This window comes from Setaria viridis, chromosome 5 (assembly GCF_005286985.2).
Source record: "Setaria viridis chromosome 5, Setaria_viridis_v4.0, whole genome shotgun sequence".
Classification (NCBI taxonomy): Eukaryota; Viridiplantae; Streptophyta; class Magnoliopsida; order Poales; family Poaceae; genus Setaria; species Setaria viridis.
The window spans coordinates 7,581,780-7,605,056 of NC_048267.2; the positions used below are offsets into that span (position 1 = coordinate 7,581,780).

General features: G+C 47.2%; 3 protein-coding genes across 3 annotated transcripts; all 3 read left to right on the forward strand.

Annotated features, from left to right (window-relative positions):
• The first annotated feature begins 1,642 nt into the window (after positions 1-1,642).
• LOC117858180 (receptor-like protein 4) lies at positions 1,643-8,553 on the forward strand. Its single transcript, XM_034741201.2, has 9 exons — positions 1,643-2,252; positions 2,363-3,430; positions 3,537-3,681; positions 4,475-4,546; positions 5,929-5,997; positions 6,437-6,505; positions 6,621-6,698; positions 7,265-7,473; positions 7,936-8,553. The coding sequence occupies exons 1-9, from the start codon at positions 2,171-2,173 to the stop codon at positions 8,052-8,054; spliced, it is 1,911 nt and encodes a 636-aa protein (XP_034597092.1). The 5' UTR covers positions 1,643-2,170; the 3' UTR covers positions 8,055-8,553.
• Positions 8,554-9,072: 519 nt separating this feature from the next.
• LOC117858738 (large ribosomal subunit protein uL24z) lies at positions 9,073-9,863 on the forward strand. Its single transcript, XM_034741863.2, has one exon. It carries the CDS (start codon positions 9,179-9,181, stop codon positions 9,650-9,652), a length of 474 nt encoding a protein of 157 aa, XP_034597754.1. The 5' UTR covers positions 9,073-9,178; the 3' UTR covers positions 9,653-9,863.
• Positions 9,864-20,514: 10,651 nt separating this feature from the next.
• LOC117858460 (AP2/ERF and B3 domain-containing protein Os01g0141000-like) lies at positions 20,515-22,572 on the forward strand. The gene has a single exon (XM_034741531.2). The coding sequence runs from the start codon at positions 21,208-21,210 to the stop codon at positions 22,132-22,134; it is 927 nt and encodes a 308-aa protein (XP_034597422.1). The 5' UTR covers positions 20,515-21,207; the 3' UTR covers positions 22,135-22,572.
• The last annotated feature ends 705 nt before the right edge of the window (positions 22,573-23,277 follow it).

Below are 23,277 nucleotides of genomic sequence, written 5' to 3' on the forward strand. Positions count from 1 at the left end.
CCCCGCAGGTCATGGCGAGGCGGCAACCACTTTTGGCGTCTTCCCCGCCGCCGCTTAATTACCGGCAACCGGTGCGCGCGCCCGTGACTGTACGGCGTGCCGATCCTTGCTAGCTAGAGTAGATCACCCGTCCTCTATTTTAGGTCATGACATGAGATTCGTTTTCTATATTCCGTGAGGAATGCATGGGTCTTGGTCTTGCCGCGGCTAGTCTGAATTTTCTGAATCCAAAGGCGATGGCACGTAGGACAAACGAATCCAAAGAAGTATATGTAGGGTGTGGACGTGTGGTTGCAAAATCCTTGTCCATGTCTGCATCGCTCCGCTGTCATCTTTACATTCTCCGCTCCATCCCTATTTCTATTCACGAAGCCTGACTGGTGCTGCTGGTTACGTTGCGTGCTCATCCACACGACCGCGCAGTGCGTGATTATTAGGGCAAGCACCAGGCACTGTATATCCTGCATTCAGGAATCAGCTGGATCCAGAATTCCGAGCTGGAAGTCCTTGGCTGCTGATCGGTACGGTGCCACGTACACCTGTATGTACGTAGTAACGTAGAGGAATATGAGATTAGGAGTGGCCTTCCCGAATCTAGCAGATGCCCGGTACGACGTAGGACTCGCTAGCGATCGTGCAAAGTCCGCATGCAGTTGCGCTGTATCCGATTCACGCTCGTCGCTCCGGGTGAACGACGTGGGAAGGCTGTTCCCCTCTTCCCCCCCCCCCCCCCCCCCCCCCCCCCCCCCCCGAGCTCGTACATACTGTACCCCCGGAGAAGAAGGGGCGAAGTCAAACCTGGGAGAAAGACCGCTGCCGGTGGGGTTGGTAGTTGGCTAGTTGGTTGACGGGGCCGGGTCTGGCGGTCTGCACGGACATGGCACGCATCACCGCGCACGTCGCGGCGGCCTGGCCGCACCGCGGGCTGTTTACTTTGGACGCGCTCACTGCTCAGCTGCTGGTCAGCTGGTGGTTTCTGGCTGGCAACCACGCGCGGAGCAATGAGACTGAGGGGGTGTTTGTTTCTTTAGTCCCTCCTAAAATTTCTATCACATCGAATGTTTAGATACTAATTAGAAGTATTAAATATAGACTAATTACAAAATCAATTGCACAGATGAAGACTAATTTGCGAGACGAATCTATTAAGCCTAATTAGTTCATGATTTGACAATATGATGCTACAGTAAACATGCGCTAATGATAGATTAATTAGGCTTAATAGATTCGTATCGTGAATTAGCCTCCATCTGTGTAATTAGTTTTATAATTAGCTCATATTTAGTCCTCCTAATTAGCCTCCGAATATTTGATGTGACATAAATTTTAGGAGGTCCTAAAGATCCAAACACCCCTTGACACAGCTAGCGCCGGCCGCCGGGAGCCTGGGGTGGTGGTGGTTGCGGTGGCACTGCCAAGACACAGAGAGATCTACTACTCCAGTTGCGCGGGGTCATTCGTTTTCAGGGAGGGTCCATCGCTTCAATTATTTCGGAGTAATCCCTCTTGCCGCCGCCCAGGGCCACAAACTTGATCGCATCTGCTCGTTCACCGCTAGTGTTAGCCAGGTCCCCAAGATCCGGACTCTATGGTCTCTGCTCCTCCTCGCAATTATCAAACCATGGCGCTGCTAATGGCATCGGGCGGGTTTGCTGGTAGCATGGTATTTGGTGCCACGGCCGCTACGTCGGCTTGCCATTTTTTACTGCACTCACGTGCCAAGCCATGCAAAAGCTAGCCTGATCCAGCGACAGGAGGAGGATCGAAAGGGAAAGCGCCTCATTATCTCGTCAAAAAAGCCGCCTCAGATTCGCGCCCCCGTTCTCAACGGCATCGCCTCCCTGATTCCCTTGCTGGCTTCCCCTGCCACCCCGGCGCGGCCGAGTTCGCCGCTGCCGCGTGCGCTTCGGCTTCGCCCCGTGGGGGGCCTCGCCTCACGCACGGCCGTCCGATCACGGATCATCGTACGGCGTACGCTACCAGATCCAGCACCTCCCTTCCCCTGCTCCACTGCTTCACCTTGTCCCCTTCCTTCTCCAGCACTATTCCTCCACCACCTCCACCTCCAGCTGCGCCCCCAAGCTCCGACGCGGCGAGGAGAAATCCTCCCAAACCCTCTCTGAAATTCCTCTTCGTCAGTACAAGCAGGAAGGGGATCCCCCGCACCCCAATGCGGCTGCTCCCGCTCCTCCTGCTCCTCCTCGCCGGCGCCGCCGCCCGCGCAGCCTCCGACGACCCCTTCCTCTCCGGCGGTAAGCTCTCGCTCGGCACCCCAACCTCCTCAAATTATCCCGCAAGCTACTCAAATGCTGACGCGGTGCCTCCTCCTCCTCCGTCTCTCCCCCTCTCCCCCCGCGCGCAGCGGCGAACCACAGCTACAACATCGACTGCGGCGGCGCGGCGGACTTCACCTCCTCCTTCGGCCGCCGCTGGCTGGCCGACCAGTTCTTCTCCCCCGGCGGGGCCGCGGGGATGGTCGCGGAGCCGCACCGCTTCCCGCAGCCGCAGGAGCGGACGCTCCGCTTCTTCCCGCCTTCCTCCGCCGGCAAGTCCTCCTGCTACTCCCTGCCCCTCCCGCCCGGCCGCTACTACCTCCGCATCTTCTCCGTCTACGACAACTACGACTCCAAGGTCCGGACCCCGTCCTACGACGTCTCCGCCGCCGCCACGCTCGTGCTCTCCTTCCGCTCGCCGTGGCCCGAGCCCGCCGCGCGGTACGGGGCGTACTCCGACCTCATCTTCCCCTCCGCCACCCAGCCGTCCTCCGACGTCTGCTTCTACTCGCTCTCCACCGACGCGCCCGTCGTCGCGTCCATCGAGGTCGCGCCGGTGCACCCGCTCGCCTACGACGGCGCCACCACTGGCGCGGACCTCGTCCTCGTCAACTACGGGCGCGTCACCTGCGGGAACAGCCTCTTCGGACCGGGATTCACCAGGGACCCCGACGCGTTCTCGCGGGTCTGGCAGGCGGACGTCGATTTCCGGAACAACGACCTCAGCTACGACGCCATTACGGCCGGCGGGAGGAAGATCTTCGGCAGCAACCAGCCGCCCAACTACTTCCCAACAAAGCTGTACGAGTCGGCGGTCACCACGGGTGGCGACGCCACCAATGAGATCGAGTACCTCATGCCCGTGGACACGAGGCTGTCGTACATGGTCTGGCTGCATTTCGCGGAGATCGACGCGGGGATTGGGGCAGCTGGCCAGAGGGTGTTCGACGTAATGCTGGCGGGGGAGAATGTCACGAGGATCGACATCTTCAAGCAGGTCGGTGGGTTCACGGCCTTCAAGTGGACCTACATTGTGGAGAATCTGACGAGCTCCACGTTGAGCGTCAAGCTTGTGCCGGTGGTGGGACGGCCGATTCTGTGCGGGCTCGAGAATTATGCGATGGTGCCACTTGAGATGAGGACGGTGCCGAGCCAAGGTGATCATCCTTTGAAGATTTTGGGCTGGATTGGTGAAATGTTAGGACACAAGCAAAATTGCCCCCTGCTTGCCCTCTAATAAGCTTCTTGGGTTGGTTTTGGCAGTGGCTGCAATGAAGGCGTTGAAGGAGTCGCTGAAAATTCCTGCAAGGATGGGCTGGAATGGTGACCCATGTGCTCCGAGGGCGTGGGATGCATGGGAGGGAGTCACTTGCCATCGTGGTGACAAAGGACTTGTGATCACCCAACTGTAAGTATATGCCAATCTTCTAGGAATGCTGCTGTTTTTATCTGGATGTGTTTCATTGGTTTATTTCTGCATGCCATCAAGAGGTTACTGGGCCGTTCATTCTTATCACAGAATTGCACTTCGGTGACGATGTGAGCATTTTTCGTAGAAAATATTATGGTGTTTGTGATCAACTGGAGTGAAAAGATGTTAAACACGAGTAGATTGACCAACAAACCTGTCTAATTAAATTTTAGCTGAAACAGTTAATAAATGTGAATTGCACTAGAAATGCTAACTGCATAGTTCAAGTTTGGTTGCTTGAGTTACCGACCTTTCAATTGTTTAATTTGAGCGCTAATAGTTACCAAGGTCTTGTCCTTAGCGGCGGATCTAGGACCTGGGCTGGGGGGCTGCAGTCCGGGTCCAGCCCATGTAGCTCCTAGTACCCCATGTCTCCATATGTATGGTTAGCTTAGGAAAAAAAGGGTCCAGCAGAGAGCGTCCACATCTACAAGAGACCTGCGCAAGGAAAATATCAATGCTGCTATTGGCTACTTTGTTCCTCAATTTTTTTGCGTAGGATAGACAGATAGTAGAGGGTTCAGTGTGGTTCAGCCCGGGTCCAAACTGATTCCTGGGTCCGCCCCTGCTTGTCCTGTAACATAGTAATTATGTACATCAGAGGTTGAATAATGATTTTCGATGGAAGTCAGTGGACTATTCTCCTAAAAGAGTTTAACTACTAAATCTGGGTGAAAGATTGACATGTTTGTTGTTATAATTTGTATGTTGTTACTATTGCCCTCTACAGGGATTTGGCAAGTCAAGGACTAAAAGGTTTCATCACTGATGAAATAAGTCATCTCAAAGACTTGGTAAGCTTGTAAGTATCTTTTCGCACACCAGTTGAAACCAATTTGATCCAGAGCCTCATTTTAAATCTAGATTAGTTTGCATATGTGTATTTTTGTCTTTCTGTTGACAACTTATCTTACCAGGATCACATAACACAACAACATGCAGATTGAAAGTGTATGTAGCCTAGCTGAGCTCTGTTTGGAATATTTTTAGAATAAGAGAAACTCATATAAATAAACTGTCCTATCAGTATAACATTTTGTTGATCAGTAGTAAAGAAAAATGCTTGTCATGACAATGCTGAGCAAGAATAGCAGTGCAGAGGATCACCTGGAAATGAAAGAAATTTGACAAATTAAGTTAGATATGACCAGGTGCACATGGATACAACATGAAAGGATATCAAGAAGTTGTAGTCTTTACTCAGGCACAATGAATAGCAATATTTGACATGAACAGGCATGATACATGATAGTGTACCTGGCGTGAGCTTAATTATGGTTTTATAGCCTTGCATCTGTGCTAGGCTGCCACTATGCCAAAAATGAAGAGGTTTTGGAACAGAAACAGCAGGCTATTTCATAGGTACCAGGAATGTCTGGCAGTAGGGTAGCACCAGGAGCAAAGCCTTTTTATGGGGTAGGCTAGAGCTGAAACCCAAGTTGAGCCACCAACAAGAAGGGAGCCAGCAATAGCAAAAGGAAATGTATAGAGTGATGTTATTGGATCTAAAGCCTGCTCATTGTTGAGGCAGGTGAATGTCTGGCAGTAGGCCTTGGGTACAAAATTGAATACCTTAGAAGCTTATATTATCCTGTTATTGATTACTGTTGGTACATATGGGTGTAGGTTCATATTTTCTCTCCACCTCTAAAAGTTTCCATTGGACTCAGATCCTTGTCCCTCTCACTTGATTAATCACATATAAATTGATAAAGTTCATTCAAATAATACCTGAGAATCAATTGATTGACTTGTTAATTTTCTCTGTTTGGGTAAACTGCATCTACTAGTACTATTAATTGCTCTATGAATGGTCGAAATGGTTTCCAAATCATATATACACATGTTTTTTTTACATTCTTTGCTTTGGAATGATATATATTCATCTATACAAATGATGAGCACAAATACTAAAGGATGGCAAATATAAGTTGTTTTGAGAATTCGTCTTAATTACCTTCTTGCTTGTCCGGACCTGCTTAATAATTGGTTATGTTTTAGACCAATCATTGTCTGAATTAAGAAGTTTATATTGTTTACCATTGCCAAGTTTTTTATATGTGCTTGTACCTTTCCTGAGAATTCTTTCTTCTAGCTTATGTAAATGCCTTTTTGGGTTATTTCTACAGTTAACAGTATGTGATCCAACCTTGGTAGCTAATGTTATATCTTCTGCTTGGTCAGGAACTTGAGCTATAATTCACTGACAGGAAGCTTACCACCTGGTTTAGGCCAACCTTCACTTGTGTCACTGTAAGTTCATGGTTTCTTCTTGTTCATGAGATCCAAAATAGTAATACTGGATGCTGAAAAGATGAAAACATGGTGTGCTGTCATTGCAGCTATCATTCTTCTGCAACATGTTGATGGTAGATAATAGCATACATGATGCTGAGACAACCTAACATTGTCTTTTCAACCTAAGATTTATAAGATCATAATTTGGTACAATTGACCTACATAGCACAAAAACAATATTGAATTAAGTAAATTTGCTTAAATTGCATGTATTTTTCTTTTTCATCTGATTAGTCATTTTTTGTTTACTATTTCAGTTCACATTTGCAATCCCTAAACAATAATTATCCAGAAATCCTGTGAATCTGTTGTTCTACAAGACTTGGTTCTCTTATAAATCATAAGCTTGGTTTATATGAGTGTTCTCATTATGCGTGTTTTGTTGGGTTCTTAGGGATCTGTCATCAAATGAGTTTACTGGAAGCATTCCTGGCACCATAGGTTCATCAAAGTTACAGACCGCGTAAGTATACTTTTAAACTACAATTTGCAGTTATTTATGACCTGTTGCTGCAGCCTGTAGCAACCTATGTATATGTATGTGTATAAAGACTTACTTGTTAGTACTTCTTATGCAGTTTACTAAACAACAATCAACTCGATGGGCAAGTTCCAGAAAGACTTTACTCGATTGGTGTGCATGGAGGCATTATAGAGTAAGATATCTTTTACTATGCTGGGAATGAAACTTCAACTTTGCACCTGTAATGCCAGATATATCCAGTGGTTATCTTCAGAAGAGTTACTATGCTCATGCTCTGAACCATGATTAGTCTGATAGTCTCTATTTAGTTCCAGGCTCCTGAATGAGTTCCAAGACTTCAGGGTTTAGGTTGTATTATGTTGAATATAAATATCAGAGGTAACTAGACCAGATTTTCAAAATTATGTGGTCTAGAAGACAGAGGTCTCTGATCTCTGCAATCCTGATAAAAAAAAACGGATTGGCTAATGAAAATAAGCTATTGCTGGGAAGAAGATGCAGGAGCTCTGATTAGTTATGTGGGATCTAGTGACAAACCACACTGTGTGCTACTTTGATCTGAATTTATCCCTTTATTATTGTCTACCTGTTGTTTCCAAACTAGATCAGTTTGAGTGCAAAGGGTGAGCAGTGATTAGATAGATAATGTACCATGCTACTGGATGCAAGATAGATGAGTCGTGGTATGTTTGTTTGCATATCCTTTTGGCCTCTCACAAATGTGCATTCTTCTGGCAGTCTCTCTGGTAATAAAGGCCTCTGTGGTGTGCCTACGTTACCTGCTTGTGCAGTATTCTGGGAGAAAGGAGGGCTGAACAAAACTGGCAAAATTGCACTTGGAGCATCGTTCGGATTTGTTCTTCTTGTCATACTTATAGTGGTCTACATTCTGTGCATCAGAAGGGGGCCATATGATTATGACTTTGAGTTCCCTCAAGATTTGACTTGTAAGTATACACTTTTAATTAACTTCTCTCCATCTGTATATCCGAGAAGCATCATATGTGACTTAACTTGCTTAAATTCCATCTTGTGCCACAATAAGGCAGTGCTGTTCAAAGAATCTGGCCTTCCATAAACTTGCTGTTGCTAATCTTTATCTTGCTTCCTACTCCCTCTGTTTCAAATTGTTGGTCGTTTTGTCTTTTCTAGATACATATATTGTGCTATGTATCTAAGCATAATATATATCTAGGTGCATAGCAAAAATCATGCATCTAGAAAAGCTAAAACGACCTATAATTTGAAACGGAGGAAGTATTTGCTTTATAGCAACTTCTCGCGCTGTAAGGAAACAAATCATTTTAGTCTAGGTTGGTCCGTAGAGCTCTTGTGGATTTTTTTTTATGTTTCTGCACTAAACAATCACTTGGAGGCAGTTTCTGAAATTTACTATTTTTTGAGTGCAGCGATATCGGCAATCTCAGCGAAAAGGAATAGGTACCAGAGGGCAAAGTCGGTGATGCTTGCTGAGATGGAGGCACATAGTCCGGATGGTTTCTACACAAACGGCGGGAGCCCACGCTGAATGACATGCGCTGGAAATGGTCTCACTCACCGATCGCCGTATTTAATGAGGAAACACTCATGGCGGTTGCTGGCGTGAAGCAGGGATCTCGGTTCTGAATCAGTTTTGCATGTGTCACCATCGTGGCGTCCTTACAGCCTCCGTCAGCTGCCTCCATGGCAGTTACATTACACTCACTGTTTGGCTATTCGAAAATCGAAATGTAACATATGTGCATGTGTAATATGAGCCCGTCATTGTAGCTTTTGTAGCTCAGCAATTCTTTTTGTGGATGCTAACTCTCTGCTGGAAGAGCCTCCTGATAGTTTAGATTAGGCATGTGGACAAAAGTGAATCATGTAAAAGCCATCAGGATTCCCCAGAACTGGGACAGATTGTAGCGTTGTGAGGTGGGGATTAATAGTGCATGGAGTATTCGTTTCTGTATAAAGAAAATCTGACAATGTGTTTACTGACCAACAATGGACAATGGAATCATTAGCTCGCATCGCAGATACTAGATAGCTAAGCTGTATCATGTCTTGCTTGATGCTTGGCCGGTTGGCCTGTGAACGACTGAGTGCAGGCTACAAAGCTCGCAGTGTTGTCCCTTCGTAGTGTGCTCTTGCCTCTTGCCGCCAACTTTTGGTTTCCATCCGAGCTAATCTCTGAAGTCCAAACTGCTGTTTTCATGGACGCCATCAACGTTGCTTCGCCTTCGCTTCGCTGGAACGAGCGAGTGTAGGAGAACGGAGAAGGCGAAATGGACCGATTTATGGGCGCGGTTACCTTTGCCTTATAGCCCACAGAAGTACAATTACTTGACAAAAAAGAGCCTCGGCCCAGTAGCCCAGCCGTAGAGGCCACAAACTAGCCCAGCTACAAGAAAAAAAGGCTTTGGCCCAGTAGCCCAGTCCAACTAATCCATTCCGTCAAAGAGATCTATGCCGTCCACTAGAAATCGGACGCCACCACGCCGCCACGCAACGGCGCGCCCACAAACCCTAGCACCACACCACCTATATAATCCATCCCACCACTGCCCTCCCGCCGCCTCCACCAGCTCCCCCCACCCACCAAAACCCTAGCCGCCGCCGCCGCGGCATCTCAGGTAAGCAGGAGCGTCCTCCCCCGCCGCCGCCGCCATGAAGCGCAACCCCCGCGTCACGAGCTCCCGCCGGAAGTGCCGCAAGGCGCACTTCACGGCTCCCTCCTCCGTCCGCCGCGTGCTCATGTCCGCGGCGCTCTCGACGGAGCTCCGCCACAAGTACAACGTGCGCTCCGTCCCGATCCGCAAGGACGACGAGGTGCAGGTGGTGCGCGGCACCTACAAGGGCCGAGAGGGCAAGGTGGTGCAGGTCTACCGCCGCCGCTGGGTCATCCACGTCGAGAGGATCACCCGCGAGAAGGTGAACGGCTCCACCGTCAACGTGGGCATCCACCCCTCCAAGGTGATCGTCACCAAGCTGAAGCTCGACAAGGACCGCAAGGCGCTCCTCGACCGCAAGGCACGCGGCCGCGCCGCCGACAAGGCCAAGGGCAAGTTCACCGCCGACGACGTCGCCGCCGCTGCTGGTGGCGCCGCCGCCACCGGTGCCTCCCTCCAGGAGATCGACTAGGCGCTGCGCGGGGATCTGATGGTGGTTGTACCGTCTTTTACTCCTTATCGCTCTAGTTCGTGCTCTTGCTATCAATTATGTGCTAGGAGTTTATGTTACTTCAAAAAACTGCTGCTTTAGTATCCTTGAAATGTCTCGATGAGAGTTTTGGAACCTAATGTGGATCTGTGTGTCTGAGATTTGAGATATGAAGTACTCGTTATATGGTTAATCTTTCCTATGCGGTTGTCAGATCTGCTATATGGTTGCTGTACTTTTGTCATGTATCAATGCTCATCTACTGCATCGTTAGTCAGCTGATCGTTTATTACTATTTATGATCAAATTTTAGCTCGAATTGTGCGTTTCTATTGATAAACAGATTGTTTTGACTGCATTTTTGTTCTGTTGAGAATGTTATTTAGGTCTGGGAGATTCTATTTGGTGTGGTACTTATCTGAAATCACCTAGTGTTTGCAATATGATGCACCAATTCATTTCGAAATCACCTAGTGTTTGCAATATGGTGCTCCAATTCATACTTTTTGACTAGCAATATGCTTGTATCTTGTGCATTGAAGATTTTGTTATGTCCAGTGTTTGTTTCTGTGTTATCTGTTCTGCTTTGTACATGATACAGCTTGCTTATGCATCAAATTGTTTCATTGCTTGATGATAATGCTTTTGGTTTAATTGAGATAATTATATTTTAGCCTCTAGTTGCAAAAGTAAGCAGTTTTGACCTCATGAGTTTTGATATTAACAAAACCCCCATAGATGCCTGTGCTTGTATTTTTCTGTAAAGATTGTTCAACATCTAGATGCCTGGTGTGTGTTACGACCTGCTCATCTTCAGGTAATGATCCATTATTTGTTTATCAGATACAGATGATGGCCAGCAACTGTTAGTAGTATAGCATATTTCAATCTACTTTGTTATGGTTGTTTTTATTTATCAAATACATGCTATAGTTCTTTCGTTTTGTGATGATGGAGGTTATTGATGGTACCTTGATGTTGAACTAGCCTTCGGTGCTTGAGCCGTACAATAATAGCCTTGTTGAATGCTGGTTAGTGTCGAAACAGTGCAGTAGTCGAATTTGTCTGCCTCTGACTGAAGTTGTTTATCATGAAACATGTCATTTTGAGCTGCATGCCAGTAAAGTCAATAATTGCTAGAGTGGTGCTTTAGCAGTTGCAGGGCAGGGCAATCTCTGTAACTCTGTTGCAGCTCAGTCAAATAATTGCTGTTGTCGCTGATTTGCCTGTTTGGAGTCTATGCCTACCGGATTTGCGCCTGTGGTAGTTGCATGTGTACGTGAGGCCATTTGCATATTCGGTACTGCATCATTTTTATTTGCCATTAAAATACAGACCGTGGCTTTATTGTTATCCTGCACAGATTACAGATATGTGCCATCTGAACTGTGTAGATAAGACTCGTTAGCTGAAATGCATCACGTGACGGTGTGTTTTTGGTCATCCTTCAGCGACATGCTGCTCCGCTGCCATCTCCACTGCCCCTGAGCCATCCCTCTTCTCCCCTTCCCTTGCACAAGAATCTGCACTTGGAATGGCGCCCCTTCCCTTGCACAAGAACCTGCACTTGGAATGACGCGCGCGGAGGAACTCGGATTGCAAATTTTCTCATATTGGGGATGATTTGTGTGTTGGTTCGACATGCATGTAAGAATTCATGAGATTTGTTATGTTCGGGATGTTCCATTCCCGGTTAACGACAGTGGCGGATGCAACCAAGAATCTAGCGGAGGCTTCTTCCTTCTCCTTCCCTTTCTTCCCTTCCCTTCTTCCTAAAAATCATTAAAAAATTATGAAGAGGTTCCACTGTCCGAGAGGCAGCAAATCATTAAAAAATTATGAAGAGGGAGAGGAAGCAGGGAGCTTGAGCCCCGTCCACCCCACCGCTGGATCTGCCCTCGGTTAATCGGCAAACGAACCCTATCAAACAAAAAAAAAAACAGAAATTTCTAACCATTACTCGGTCGATCGATTGTTGCTTTGTATTGTAAGCGAAGGTCCCATGTAATTATTTTTTCGATTTACTACTGTCTTCGTTGTCTTCGTTTTATCTTAGAAGGCCAAATGTGTAGTGTGAACGCGTGGTAGCAGTTTTTTTTGGCCCATTGGGCCCTCGGACTTTGTTTGGATGACTGGGCGTGTTGAAGTAAAGGAAAGAAGTGGCCCATCGTTGTAAAAAAGAAAAGAAAAGTAAAAGGATGTAAATTTGATTGACTTATAAGTCGGTCTGTCTGGATGACCAAATGCGCTCGTTGAAGTAGTAAGGCCCAACTGGCTTAAAGTCACTCGGCGGCCCAACATATATGCAGGACCGACGGCCTGTTCAGTTTCTTATTGGAACCCAGTCCACCCAGTCAAGCCTTCCGCACATGATTGGCGCGCTGAGGCCTACGGCCTGCGCCTGCGGCGCGCGAGGCACACGCCTACACGTCCTACTACACTGCCGAAGAAGGAAGAAGGAACTCGCGTGCACAGGCAGCCCGTCGTCTAGGAAAAGCTCGAGGCTCGTTACCTCGTTCGGTTCGGTGCTAGCTCGACTCGGCTGGTTACACTAACGAGCCAGCTCGAGCTGACATTTTAGCTTGTTAGTATAACGAGCAAGCTCGAGCTGGCTCACGAACTGCTCGCGAGCCAAATGAGCCGATGACCTCAACAGATTAGCAATGACAACTTAACATCGATACCAAATTAGCCCATGCGACCAGACTGGCCCAACAAGGTCCAAGCCGTATCCTATCCTATGTACCTGCCTACTACTTCCTCCGTTTTAAATTGTAGATCGTTTTGATTTTTCCAGTTAATAGATGTTTGTATACATTTAGACATATATTAAGATACATACAAATATCCAGACACCTGTAGTGAGTGTTCAGGAGGAGCGCGAGGTCGTCGCCGCCACTACCAGCGAGATCCAGCTCGCGAGCCGAAACGAGCCGGCTCGAGCTAAGAACGAGCCGAACCGAGCTACGATTGTTACTCATTTTATTAACGAGCGGCTCGTTAGATTAACGAGCTGTCACGAGCCGAGCCGAGCCAGCTCGATATCCACCCCTACCGTCGTCCGGTCTCCTGCGTATCCCTGATTCCTGAAGCAGCCAGGCAGTCGGTATCAATAGTTAACACAAAAACCGGCTAGGTGCACAAGCACAACTTGCTACTAGCCTTGGTATGCGTGCAACGTACCTTCGTTTTCAAATATATAATATCGTTGTTTTTTTACTTAAATTATTCTAACCTTAACTTGTATATGGACCTATTTGCAAAACTCAGGGGCGGACCTAGCATATAATTTGTGTGAGGGCGCACGAGGAGATAAATTGATGAATGTTTTATATGGTAAAATTTAGTCAACTAGCTTGGCTTGTAGAATTTGAGTGAGGGCCTGTGCCCTCGCTCAGCCCAACGTAGGTCCGCCCCTGTGCAAAAGTATTTGTAAAAGAGATGAAAAATCAGATGAGTGAAAAAAAATTATTGGTATTATATATTTAAGAATTGAGGTAGTACTGCATCTCGGATGGTGCCATTGTCCGCGTCGCCATACTCATACATAACAGCCATATCTTTCCCTATTTCAGCGTCATGACATGCACACGGAGCCAAGCCAACAGCTAGCTTTGGTTGGCCGCAGGACGAGATAGATAGATGAGTGGCGTGGGATAGAGAACGCGGTGATGGCGTTGTGCATCGAATAATCGAGTGAGGCTGGTCCAGCCTTCGCGCGTCTCGGCCAGCTGCACAGAGGCGCCCGAGCGACGAGGCTACGGCCTGGGGAGCTGCGGCGCACGGCATGCAGGGAGTTGGACCTAGCGAGCGCGGCGGGCTCCACCATAGCACGCACGACGCCATGTCGTCGTGCCCCTCAAGCCTCCCATGCACATTTTCGCTGCAAGCATTGCCAGGCAAGCAACGATAGGCTCGTGGATGGGCGTCGCGGTACCAGCGGGCTTGATCCGATCGAGCTACGTTGTCCTAGTGTTCTTTTTTTTCCCCCCAATTTATAGGACAGGGTGCTATTCGTCAAGATCCGCTCCTGCAAGGCTGCAAGTTGACTATTTTTAGCTATAAAAAAGCAGGAGCGAATGCCAACGGACTTTTTTCTTTTTGCAGTGTACTTCTGGCGTCTCCGTCCGAAGCAAAGCGATCCAACGGCAAGATGTGCCACGTACGGTGACATTCGCTTACCACACGCGGCGTCTGATGTGATATAGCTCAAATTAAGAAACACGGATCGACGTTACTACGTTAATAGGCTGACTGGGAGCTCGATCGATATCCTTGCGTCTCAAGGGTGTTTGATACCAGATGCTAAACTTTAGCAGTATCACATCGGATGTTCAGATGCTAATTAGGATTAAACACGAGCTAATTATAAAACTAATTGCAGAATCTGTGCTAATTCACGAGATGAACCTATTAAGCCTAATTAATCCATCATTAGTAAATAGTTACTGTAGCACCATATTGTCAAATCATGGACTAATTATGTTTAATAGATTCGTCTTGTGAATTAGACTCCATCTGTACAATTAGTTTTGTAAATAGTCTATATTTAATATTCTTAATTAATATTTAAATATTCGATATGACAGGTACTTAAACTTTACGAGGCCCTCATATTGGATCGCTTGCCGGTGTCCATTTTACCCTGCGCGCGCGCGCGTACCGGCCACGGCCCACGGGCCACCCTTCGTGCCCACACGCCTGCAGCTAGCTAGCTACTGTGCGTACGTGGAGGCCTAGGATACAAGGACAACCTGCTACACTACTGTGTCATATGTTTTCGCTCTGGTCTTCAGCTAGCAGCAGCGAGCCATGCATGCATCGGTGGTCGGACGTACACCGGTAGTACACGTACTACGACGGCGATGGTGCTGGCCCGCAACGGTTGACCTCGATCCAATAAAACCTACTACTACTACTAGTAGCAAGTAAAACCTAATACTACTAAACCAAGTGGCAAGGGTAGGTGGGTTTAAACTCACCGTCTGATCGATACTCTGATGCAGTGCAAGCTCGTCGTACCAGCTGCATGCATGCCTGCATCTATCTGATGAAGCTGGAAACTATGCCTGCAGCTTGCCGTGACGTACGTGACGGGGGCTGCGCCAGTCGCCGGTGACGAACGAAATTAAGACGATCCAGTTGGTTTTCAACTTTATAATTAAACCGATGAAGGCATTGCTTTTTCCGACTTGCACTACGACCCATGGACGAAAATTACTATAGCCGCCGGTTTGGACGAGAGAGCGACTACGGCCGGCCAGCACAGGTGAAAAATGCGGTCATAGATTTCGAAAATCTAATTGGGACTAAATTTTCAAGACAAAAGAGGAGCCCTTTAATCCCGGATCCGGGACTAAAGACCCCTTTAGTCCCGGTTGATAAAACCAACCGGGACTAAAGGGGCGGTCACGCAGGCGTATGCATTTTAAATTATTTTTCATATTAATATTGTATGCAAGTCATATATATATATATATATATTTCATGATAGTAATACACACACACAATGGCGAAGCTAGAGTAAATTGGAGGGGGGTTTATACACAATTCTTAGTATATTATACACATCAATGAATCAAGTACAACAACGTGGCTTTTATCAATCATAATTATTAGGAGAATCCAGTGAAAACTGCGTACATAAATGTTCATATTAGAGCTAACCAACATTAATTAGCTAAGGAAAAGGAAAACAAAAATAGACGGTACCCACAGTTGTATGACTGTAGTATGTATTCCTTATAATTTTGGTTCTCCAAGAAATTGTATACTGCCTCCAATGTTTGCTTTGGTTGATCCCGTATCGCTTTTGGTTAATGAGCGATGGATCCATGAAACCAACATTAAAGTACAATTCTATGCGGCACCTCTGAATTAGCATCCTACATAAAATAGAAGACGAAGTTAGTAGGGCGATGCACACACAAAAAATTATGATATGAGCCAAAATTTACATATTGATAAACAGACACTTACAGAACCCAGGCGCTAATGAGAGAGACGTCTAGGGGATCCTGATGGTACACTTCATATATATCCTTAAATTCCATCCACATGAGTTTCTCACCTTCGCTGAAAAAATCAATCGGTTTAACCCGAAAAGCGAACATGAGCCTTCCCTTGCCAGATTGCTCCATGTACCATTGATGGAATTTGTACATCTTCATCAAGAGTTTCTGTACCAATTCAGACCTTACTAGAGGCTTGCCTACCTTAAAGGGCCATTTAGGTACAATTGGCTCTAGAGCTAGCGGTTCAACTTGCCCTAGAACTTCAGCAAGAGACATACCTGTATCTTGCATAAATCCAATGACTTGGATTTGTTGTTCTAAGGGTATTGTTGCTATAGTTTAAGCATCTTTATTTGCTTGATCCCCGAGCTGGGGGACAGTACGACTGGAAGACGACGCTCCTCGCCATCTTTTCTTCTGATCAGACTTAACTAACGAACGCTCGTAGTTCGATAGTAAACTCCTCTTTACTTCTTTTGACATACCAATAGAAAATTTTAATTTTGATGGAACTCTCTTCTTGGGAGGCTGCCCCTCGAGATCACCAGGATCATCTCGTCTAATCTTATAACGCAGCGCTTCGCACACAGGACAAACATCCAATTTCTCGTATTCATCACCACGATAGAGGATACAGTCATTAGGGCATGCGTGTATCTTCTAAACCTCCAATCCCAGAGGGCAAACAACCTGTCTAGCTTCATATGTGTGGACGGCAATTCATTATTCTCGGGAAGAATATTCTTTACAATTTTCAATATCCCTTGAAATGCCTTATCGGACACACCATTTTTTGCCTTCCATTGCAGCATTTCCAGTGTGGTATCCAGTTTTTTATGCCCCTACTTGCAATCTGGGTACAACAATTTTTTGTGATCATCTATCATCCTTCTCTTCTTCGCCGTCTTCCATTATAACCCCTCTTTCGCCGTGCTTGGTCCAAACCAAATAGTTAGGCATGAAACCGTATTTAAACAAGTGGCTGTGAACAATCCCCAGGAAGAGTAGTCCTTGTTACTGCATTGGAAGCATGAACAACATATGAATCCCTTCTCTAGCTTGTTAGCTTTGGCTAATTCAAGAAAATAACACGAGCCATCAACAAACTCCTTGGTCCGTCTGTCCGCGTTATACAAGTATTGCCGGTCCATCTGCATCGTATTACATGAAAAATGGATATAGGTCTTCGTATTAGATAAACAACTTGATCAATATTGATAATTTAGACCAATCAACCTTCATAAAGATAAAAACATTTCACATGAAAATTACACTAATCAACATTCATACCATTCACTAGGTCAACAAAGAGAAAAATGCTAGAATTCTGGAATAAGACAATATAGATACATATACACTAAAGATTACAGACGCTCCATTGTGGACTTCATGTAGTTAATTATCCTAAAATAATGGTACAACATAGCAGAATGTTTGCCCTCCAACTCATTTCTGCACATGACTCAATCTTCTATGAGAGCCACCTCCACTCCTCCAGTACCAGAGAATAGTGTAAGCACATTCATGCCATGTGCAGACACTGTTCTCTGGTATTGGAGGAGCAGACGAGCTAGCACTTTAGAATGTTCCTCCAATACCAGAGAATGGAGAGCCACCTCCGCTCCTCCAATACCAGAGAATAGTGTAAGCACATTCATGCCATGTGCAGATACTGTTCTCTAGGATTGGAGGAGCGGAGGTGGTGCATCCATTGGCGGTCCATCTGCATCGTATTACGTGAAAAATGAACATAAGGCTTTGTATTAGATAAAGAACTTGATCAATATTAGGTAGGGGAAAATAGAGTAAATGTGTTTATAATATTTAGTCCTTGCAATAAACATGAGATAAATAAATTATTGGTCAAAGAAATACAATTATTGTTAAATTATAGTGACATGAAAAATTGTAGCAATGAACAAATTCTATTTCTCACGCCTACAATTTATTTACCTTAATTTTATTGCAATGACTAAATATTAAAAACATATTTACTTTATTTTTTCCCATACCTAATATTGATCAAGTTCTTTACCTAATACGAATCATATATAACAAGAAGCTATCCATCAAATTCTAGCTCAAAAACATGTTTAAATAGAAATCCTCTCCATTCTCCCCCATTCTAAAAAACTTATTTTTCTCTAGCTCTAAAGCATAAAATAAAGCATAATAAGAATAAATGAAGGGAGGATGAAGTAGATAACCTTTACAACACTTTGTATGAGTGAAATCCCCACAAAAATGAGGAAAAAAAAATCGGGAAGCACCTCCCCTAAGGTTGCTTGCTCGCCATGGAGAGGAGGACGAAGAAGCTCTCGGTCTCTGATGGAGTGGTTCGGGAAGGAAGAAGAGCTCTCGGTTTGGTTTGTTTTATAGGCGAGGAGCATTTGTCCCGATTGGAATTTCCAACCAGGACAAAAGCCCTCCCCTTAGTCCCGGTTGGTAATTCCAACCGGGACAAATGATTTAGTCCCCCGGTTGGAATTACCGTTCCAACCGGGACTAAAGGGGCGGGGCCGGGGGAGGGGGGGCTTTTGTCCCGGTTGGAATTTTCAACCGGGACAAAAGCTTCCACCGTCGGTGTGATATTTTTTAGCCGTTACAACCGGGACTAAAGGGGGGGCTTTAGTCCCGGTTGGTAACTCCCTCGTCGTTTGGCCTTTGGTGCCTCATTTTTGACCCGGGACTAAATGCACTCTAGTCCCGGGTCCAAAGTCAACAGGGACAAAAGCTCCTGGATGGAAGGTCAGTTCTCTACTAGTGCTAGTCTGTACGTGATGACTCGTGACTAAAGGTCTATTTGGTTGGGCCGTGAGCTGTGAAAAAGTTGCTGTGAACTATGAAAAACCTACTGTGAACTGTAAGCCGTTCGGTTGAAACAGCTGTGAAAACTATAAAGTCCTTTCACCGGATCCCACTGTCAGTGACACATTTTGCTTTTTTCTCTCGTTTTCCCTCTCGCATCTCGCAACCCGCATGGTGGGTAGCGCCATGGCCGGTCGGTCGGCGCGGAGGGACGGCAACGCGGTTGGACGGTGTGGAGGATGGCAACACAGCAAGATGAAGCGGCGGCCGACATGATTTGGCAGAGCAGCGGCCGACCTGCGCGGAGGGGTGGTGATGCAATAGGTCGGAGTGGCAGCCGCCGTGGTGGGGGTAGGGTGGATGTGCGGCACGGTAGTTGGTATGCCGGCAGCCAACACTTGCGCTGCCGTCGGATCGAGTGGAGAAGAGGGCGGCTCCCCTGCTTGTTCTACTTACACTCGGAGGAGAAGAGGGGCTCGAAGGAAGGTGGAGCGCCGGACTTGGGGCCGAGGAAGGTGGTCCCCGGAGAGGGCCTGCCAGCTAGGAGCCACACCGCTGCCGGTTAGGAGGAGCGCTGTCGGGGCATGGAACCCATCGTCAACCGTTTCGCGGATTGGGGAGGGGAATCGGGAGGAAAGAACGAACCAGTGCCAACATAACGAGTGGTAGGTGGATAATTTTCGCAAAAACGTGATCCCACAACCAGCTCAAGCAAGTCACTGGGTGATGTGAAAATTGTACTATGAAATAGCTGCTTTCTTTGTAGAACCTGGGAGGAAGCAACTCCCTTTGATTGGCTTTTGACTTTTCTGGTAGCAAAAGCACTTTTGAAAGTCCAACCAAACACACCCTAAACATCGTGTCCTTCATTCCCGGTGGCTGTTCACGGCTCAAGCTACTTTTATTTTCTAGTCGTTCTTCCTTTAGATTTAGGGCATGTTTGTTTGAGCAGCAGCTTTAGGCTTGTTTATTTGAGCTGCAGCTTTAGGCTTGTTTGTTTGAGCTGCAGTTTTTGAGCTTTTCTAAAAAGCTATTGCTGGCTTAAGCCAACACTAGCTTTTGGAAGATGTGTTTAGTTTCCTGAGCTCAAAAAGCTACAAATAGCTCATAAAATTGAGCTTCTCAGCTTTCCATATAAACTTAGCTTTTTTGGGCTTTCAGCTTTTTAGAAAATGCATGAGAAGTTCGCTGTTTATTTGAGCTTCTGGCTTTTCATGCTGAGAAGCTGCCAGGAAGCTCAAACAAACAGACCCTTAGGTTTGTGAGCTCAGAAAGCTACGAAAAGCTCATAAAGTAGAGATTTTCAGCTTTTCTGAGTTTCCAGCTTTCCAGAAGCTATATTAAAAATTTGATGTTTGTTTGAGTTTCTAATTTTTCACGCTGAGAAACTGTGTACACCGATACGTGTTGGCGGCGTGGCCCTTGGAACGTGCAAGTGCTTTATCACTAAACGACGTACCGTGCAGCTAATCTACCTGCTACTGACGATGAGCCGATGATGTGATCGATGAGCGTGACAGCGCGGGCCGACAAGAAATCCACGAAAACGAATAGTTTGCAAATGTGATCAATATATCTTGTTCATTTAAATTTCACCGTGTGATTCTTCACCGTATCGAAATCATCAACAATCAAATTTGTCGTGATCTTCATTACAATCTCTCTCAATATAAAATAAGAAATTGAATTGGAAATAATTTAGAGGATATAGATTATGGAAATAAGCTTGCTTATATTCCTTTGAGTTGGAGAAGGAACATCAAGCTTGCTTATCTTAAGAGACCTTCTGACCATGGGCTAACTAAGAGGTAGTAAAAAACATTTGTTTGTTGGGGGTGGCCATGGGCCCTGCCGGCCACCCCCAGTTCCGCCACTGGTCGTACCTGCATCTATCTGATGATGCTGGAGAGTGGAGACTATGTCGGGGCCGGGGCTTGATGCCGTGACGTGAAGGGGCCGGGGCTGCGTCAGTCGCCGGTGACGACATTAAACCGATCGATCCAGTTGGTTTTCAAGTTTTATAATTATAAACCGACGAAGGCATTGCTTTTCCGACTTGCACTACAACCCATGTCCCATGGACGAAAAACTTGGCCGCCGGTTTGGACGAGAAAGCGACGACGGCCGGCCTTGGAAAACCAAACAGAGGGAGTACGTGACTAAACGTCGTGGCCTTTCACGCCTGGCGGTGGCCTTTCACGCCTCAAGCTGCTTTTCTTTTGTTCCTCTAGCCGTTCTTCCTTAGCTTTAATTTGTACACCAGCGATATGTGTTGCCGCATGTTCCTGGGAACGTGCAAGTGCTTCAACTCTTGACGATGGCGTAGCTTTATCATTAAACGACGTAGGTAATCTACCTGCTACTGACGATGAGCCGATGAGGCGATCGATGAGCCTGACAGCGCGGGCCGACAACAAATCCACAATCAGCAATACATCTCCTTGCTTTCTGCATGCATGCAAGCACAGGATCGGAGTTGCAGCTAGGAACTCCTAGCAGCGGCGGCAGCAGTGTGTACCTCGCATTCTGGCCGGTCCACAGTAATGGCAGTCAGCGGCGTAAGCCAAACAGTGCATCAGGTTCCACAGTGACCCGATCTGCACTGTCCACGGTGCATCCAACGGGACACCAGCAAGCTCCATATATGCAGGCGCAACTTAACCACCAACGACATCATGCCAGAAGAGCTAGCAAAAGAGTACCAGGACCAATAGCATGACCTTCTCACGGCGCTTCTCCGCGACGTCGACTGCCACGACCACGATGGAGTCCGTCACCGGCGCCGCTGCAGCCTTGGCCACCGTGGACTCCTCCCAAGAATCGGGAGGTGACGACAACGACGACGACCTGCCGCGCCAGCCGCTGAGGCTCAAGGGCGTCGTGCTGCAGCCAACCGGGCGCTGGGGCGCGCAGATCTACGAGGACCACGAGCGGGTGTGGCTCGGCACGTTCCCGGACCAGGAGACCGCCGCGCGCGCCTACGACGTGGCCGCGCTCCGCTACCGCGGCCGGGGAGCCGTCACCAACTTCCCGGCGAGGCGCGGCGCGGACGACGAGGCTCGGCAGCTGGCCTTCCTGGCCGCGCACTCCAAGTCCGAGATCGTCGACATGCTGCGCAACCAGACCTACGCCGACGAGCTCCGGCATGGCGTCCGGCGGGGCGTGCCGGCGCTGCCGGCGTGGGCTCGGGTGCCGCTCTTCGAGAAGGCCGTGACGCCGAGCGACGTCGGCAAGCTCAACCGCTTCGTCGTGCCCAAGAAGCACGCGGAGAGGCACCTCCCGCCGCTGCGCGCGGTGGAGGAGGGCACCGCCGGCAAGGGCGTGGTCCTCGCCGTCGAGGACGGTGAGGGCAAGGTGTGGCGGTTCCGGTACTCGTACTGGGAGAGCAGCCAGAGCTACGTGCTCACCAAGGGCTGGATCCGCTTCGTCCGGGAGAAGGGCCTCCGGGCCGGCGACACCGTGGCCTTCTCCAGGTGGACGTTTGGGCCGGAGGAGCAGCTGCTCATCGACTGCAGGAAGAAGCCGAAGAACAAAGCTGATGCGATTGCTGTTCAGGCCCCTATCGTCAAGCTGTTCGGCGTTGATATTGCCGTTGGAAGGCGAGGGAATGGCCTGTGGCGAGTTCTTGAAGAGGAAACATGAGAACACGCCAGCCTTCTTGATCTCTGCCGCGCGTATAGGCCCTAGCTAGTCTTAGTGTGAACGTGTGTATGCTGGTAGCATTATATGATCTTTGTTAGTGTCGCGATACACGTAAGATGTTCACGTGGACATGCATCATGTTTTAGTTCCTCCATTTCATGCATTTCTCACTCGCTTGACACTTGACAATAAGTTTGTGGCCAGCCGTGTGGGAGGATTATATTCCTTTGTGTTCTGGGATAGGATTTCTGGATTTGTTAGTAGCAGTGCATGCAGGTGGTGGGTGTTTGATCGTTATTGTTAGCTTATTTAAGTGGCCATGCAGTAGTAGTAGAGCTAAGCTTGTTCCGCTAGCGTTGTGCACACTTATATGCTCGTTATCATCATCAACTATTGAAGGGTAAATCGACAGGTATCACATCTATACTCTCTACTAGATTAGTTATTATGGTCTAAGCGTGCAGTGTTTATTTTTTTTGATAAAGGAAGTTTCATTAATTCAGAGCTTAAATCGAGTTAATAAAAAACAACTTGATGAAACACAATCTTACAAACGAAATATAGAGATATACCTCCACACTAACGACACTCAATTCATCGACTAGACTGCCACCCACGTGTCCAGCAAAAAAAAAACTCCTCCTATGTGCAAAGGGGATGGAGTAATTTTCTTTTAAAAACCAAATCATTTTTGCATAACCATATTGACCAACACGTGGCTGCTGCCCTAACAAAACTAGCCACTTCAGATCTTTACTAATCCCCCGTAACCAAGCCAGAAACATGTTTGACACACTACAGGGCAGATATACTTGATGCTGCATCTCAGATCTCCTTTTCTGTATGAAAGGAGCCGTGAGACACTCGTTTTTAGCATCCGTTACGTTACCCGAGGAATATCGTCCTCTTTCCTAGCATCACCCGGAGTAAACAAATCTTCCTCAAGTTCCCTAAATGGTGACAAACTGAACTACAATGGTCAGATCTTTCCCATGAATCACTCCGATCCCCTCTAGCAGCAGTTGGACCCACTATATCCTTCTTCTCTGTCTTTGCATCTATCGCTGGTGTTGTAGCCAAAGTACCCGTTAAACGTTGCTACTGCTCTTTATTTTAAGTCTCGATTGAAATCTTTGATGCGGT

Excerpts from the sequence above, each read along its gene's own strand:
- LOC117858180 (XM_034741201.2), top strand. The coding sequence starts at position 2,171 with ATGCGGCTGCTCCCGCTCCTCCTGCTCCTCCTCGCCGGCGCCGCCGCC. Across the intron at positions 3,431-3,536 it reads GAGGACGGTGCCGAGCCAAG|TGGCTGCAATGAAGGCGTTG; the intron begins GTGATCATCCTT and ends TGGTTTTGGCAG. Across the intron at positions 6,699-7,264 it reads GTGCATGGAGGCATTATAGA|TCTCTCTGGTAATAAAGGCC; the intron begins GTAAGATATCTT and ends TTCTTCTGGCAG.
- LOC117858738 (XM_034741863.2), top strand. The coding sequence starts at position 9,179 with ATGAAGCGCAACCCCCGCGTCACGAGCTCCCGCCGGAAGTGCCGCAAG.
- LOC117858460 (XM_034741531.2), top strand. The coding sequence starts at position 21,208 with ATGACCTTCTCACGGCGCTTCTCCGCGACGTCGACTGCCACGACCACG.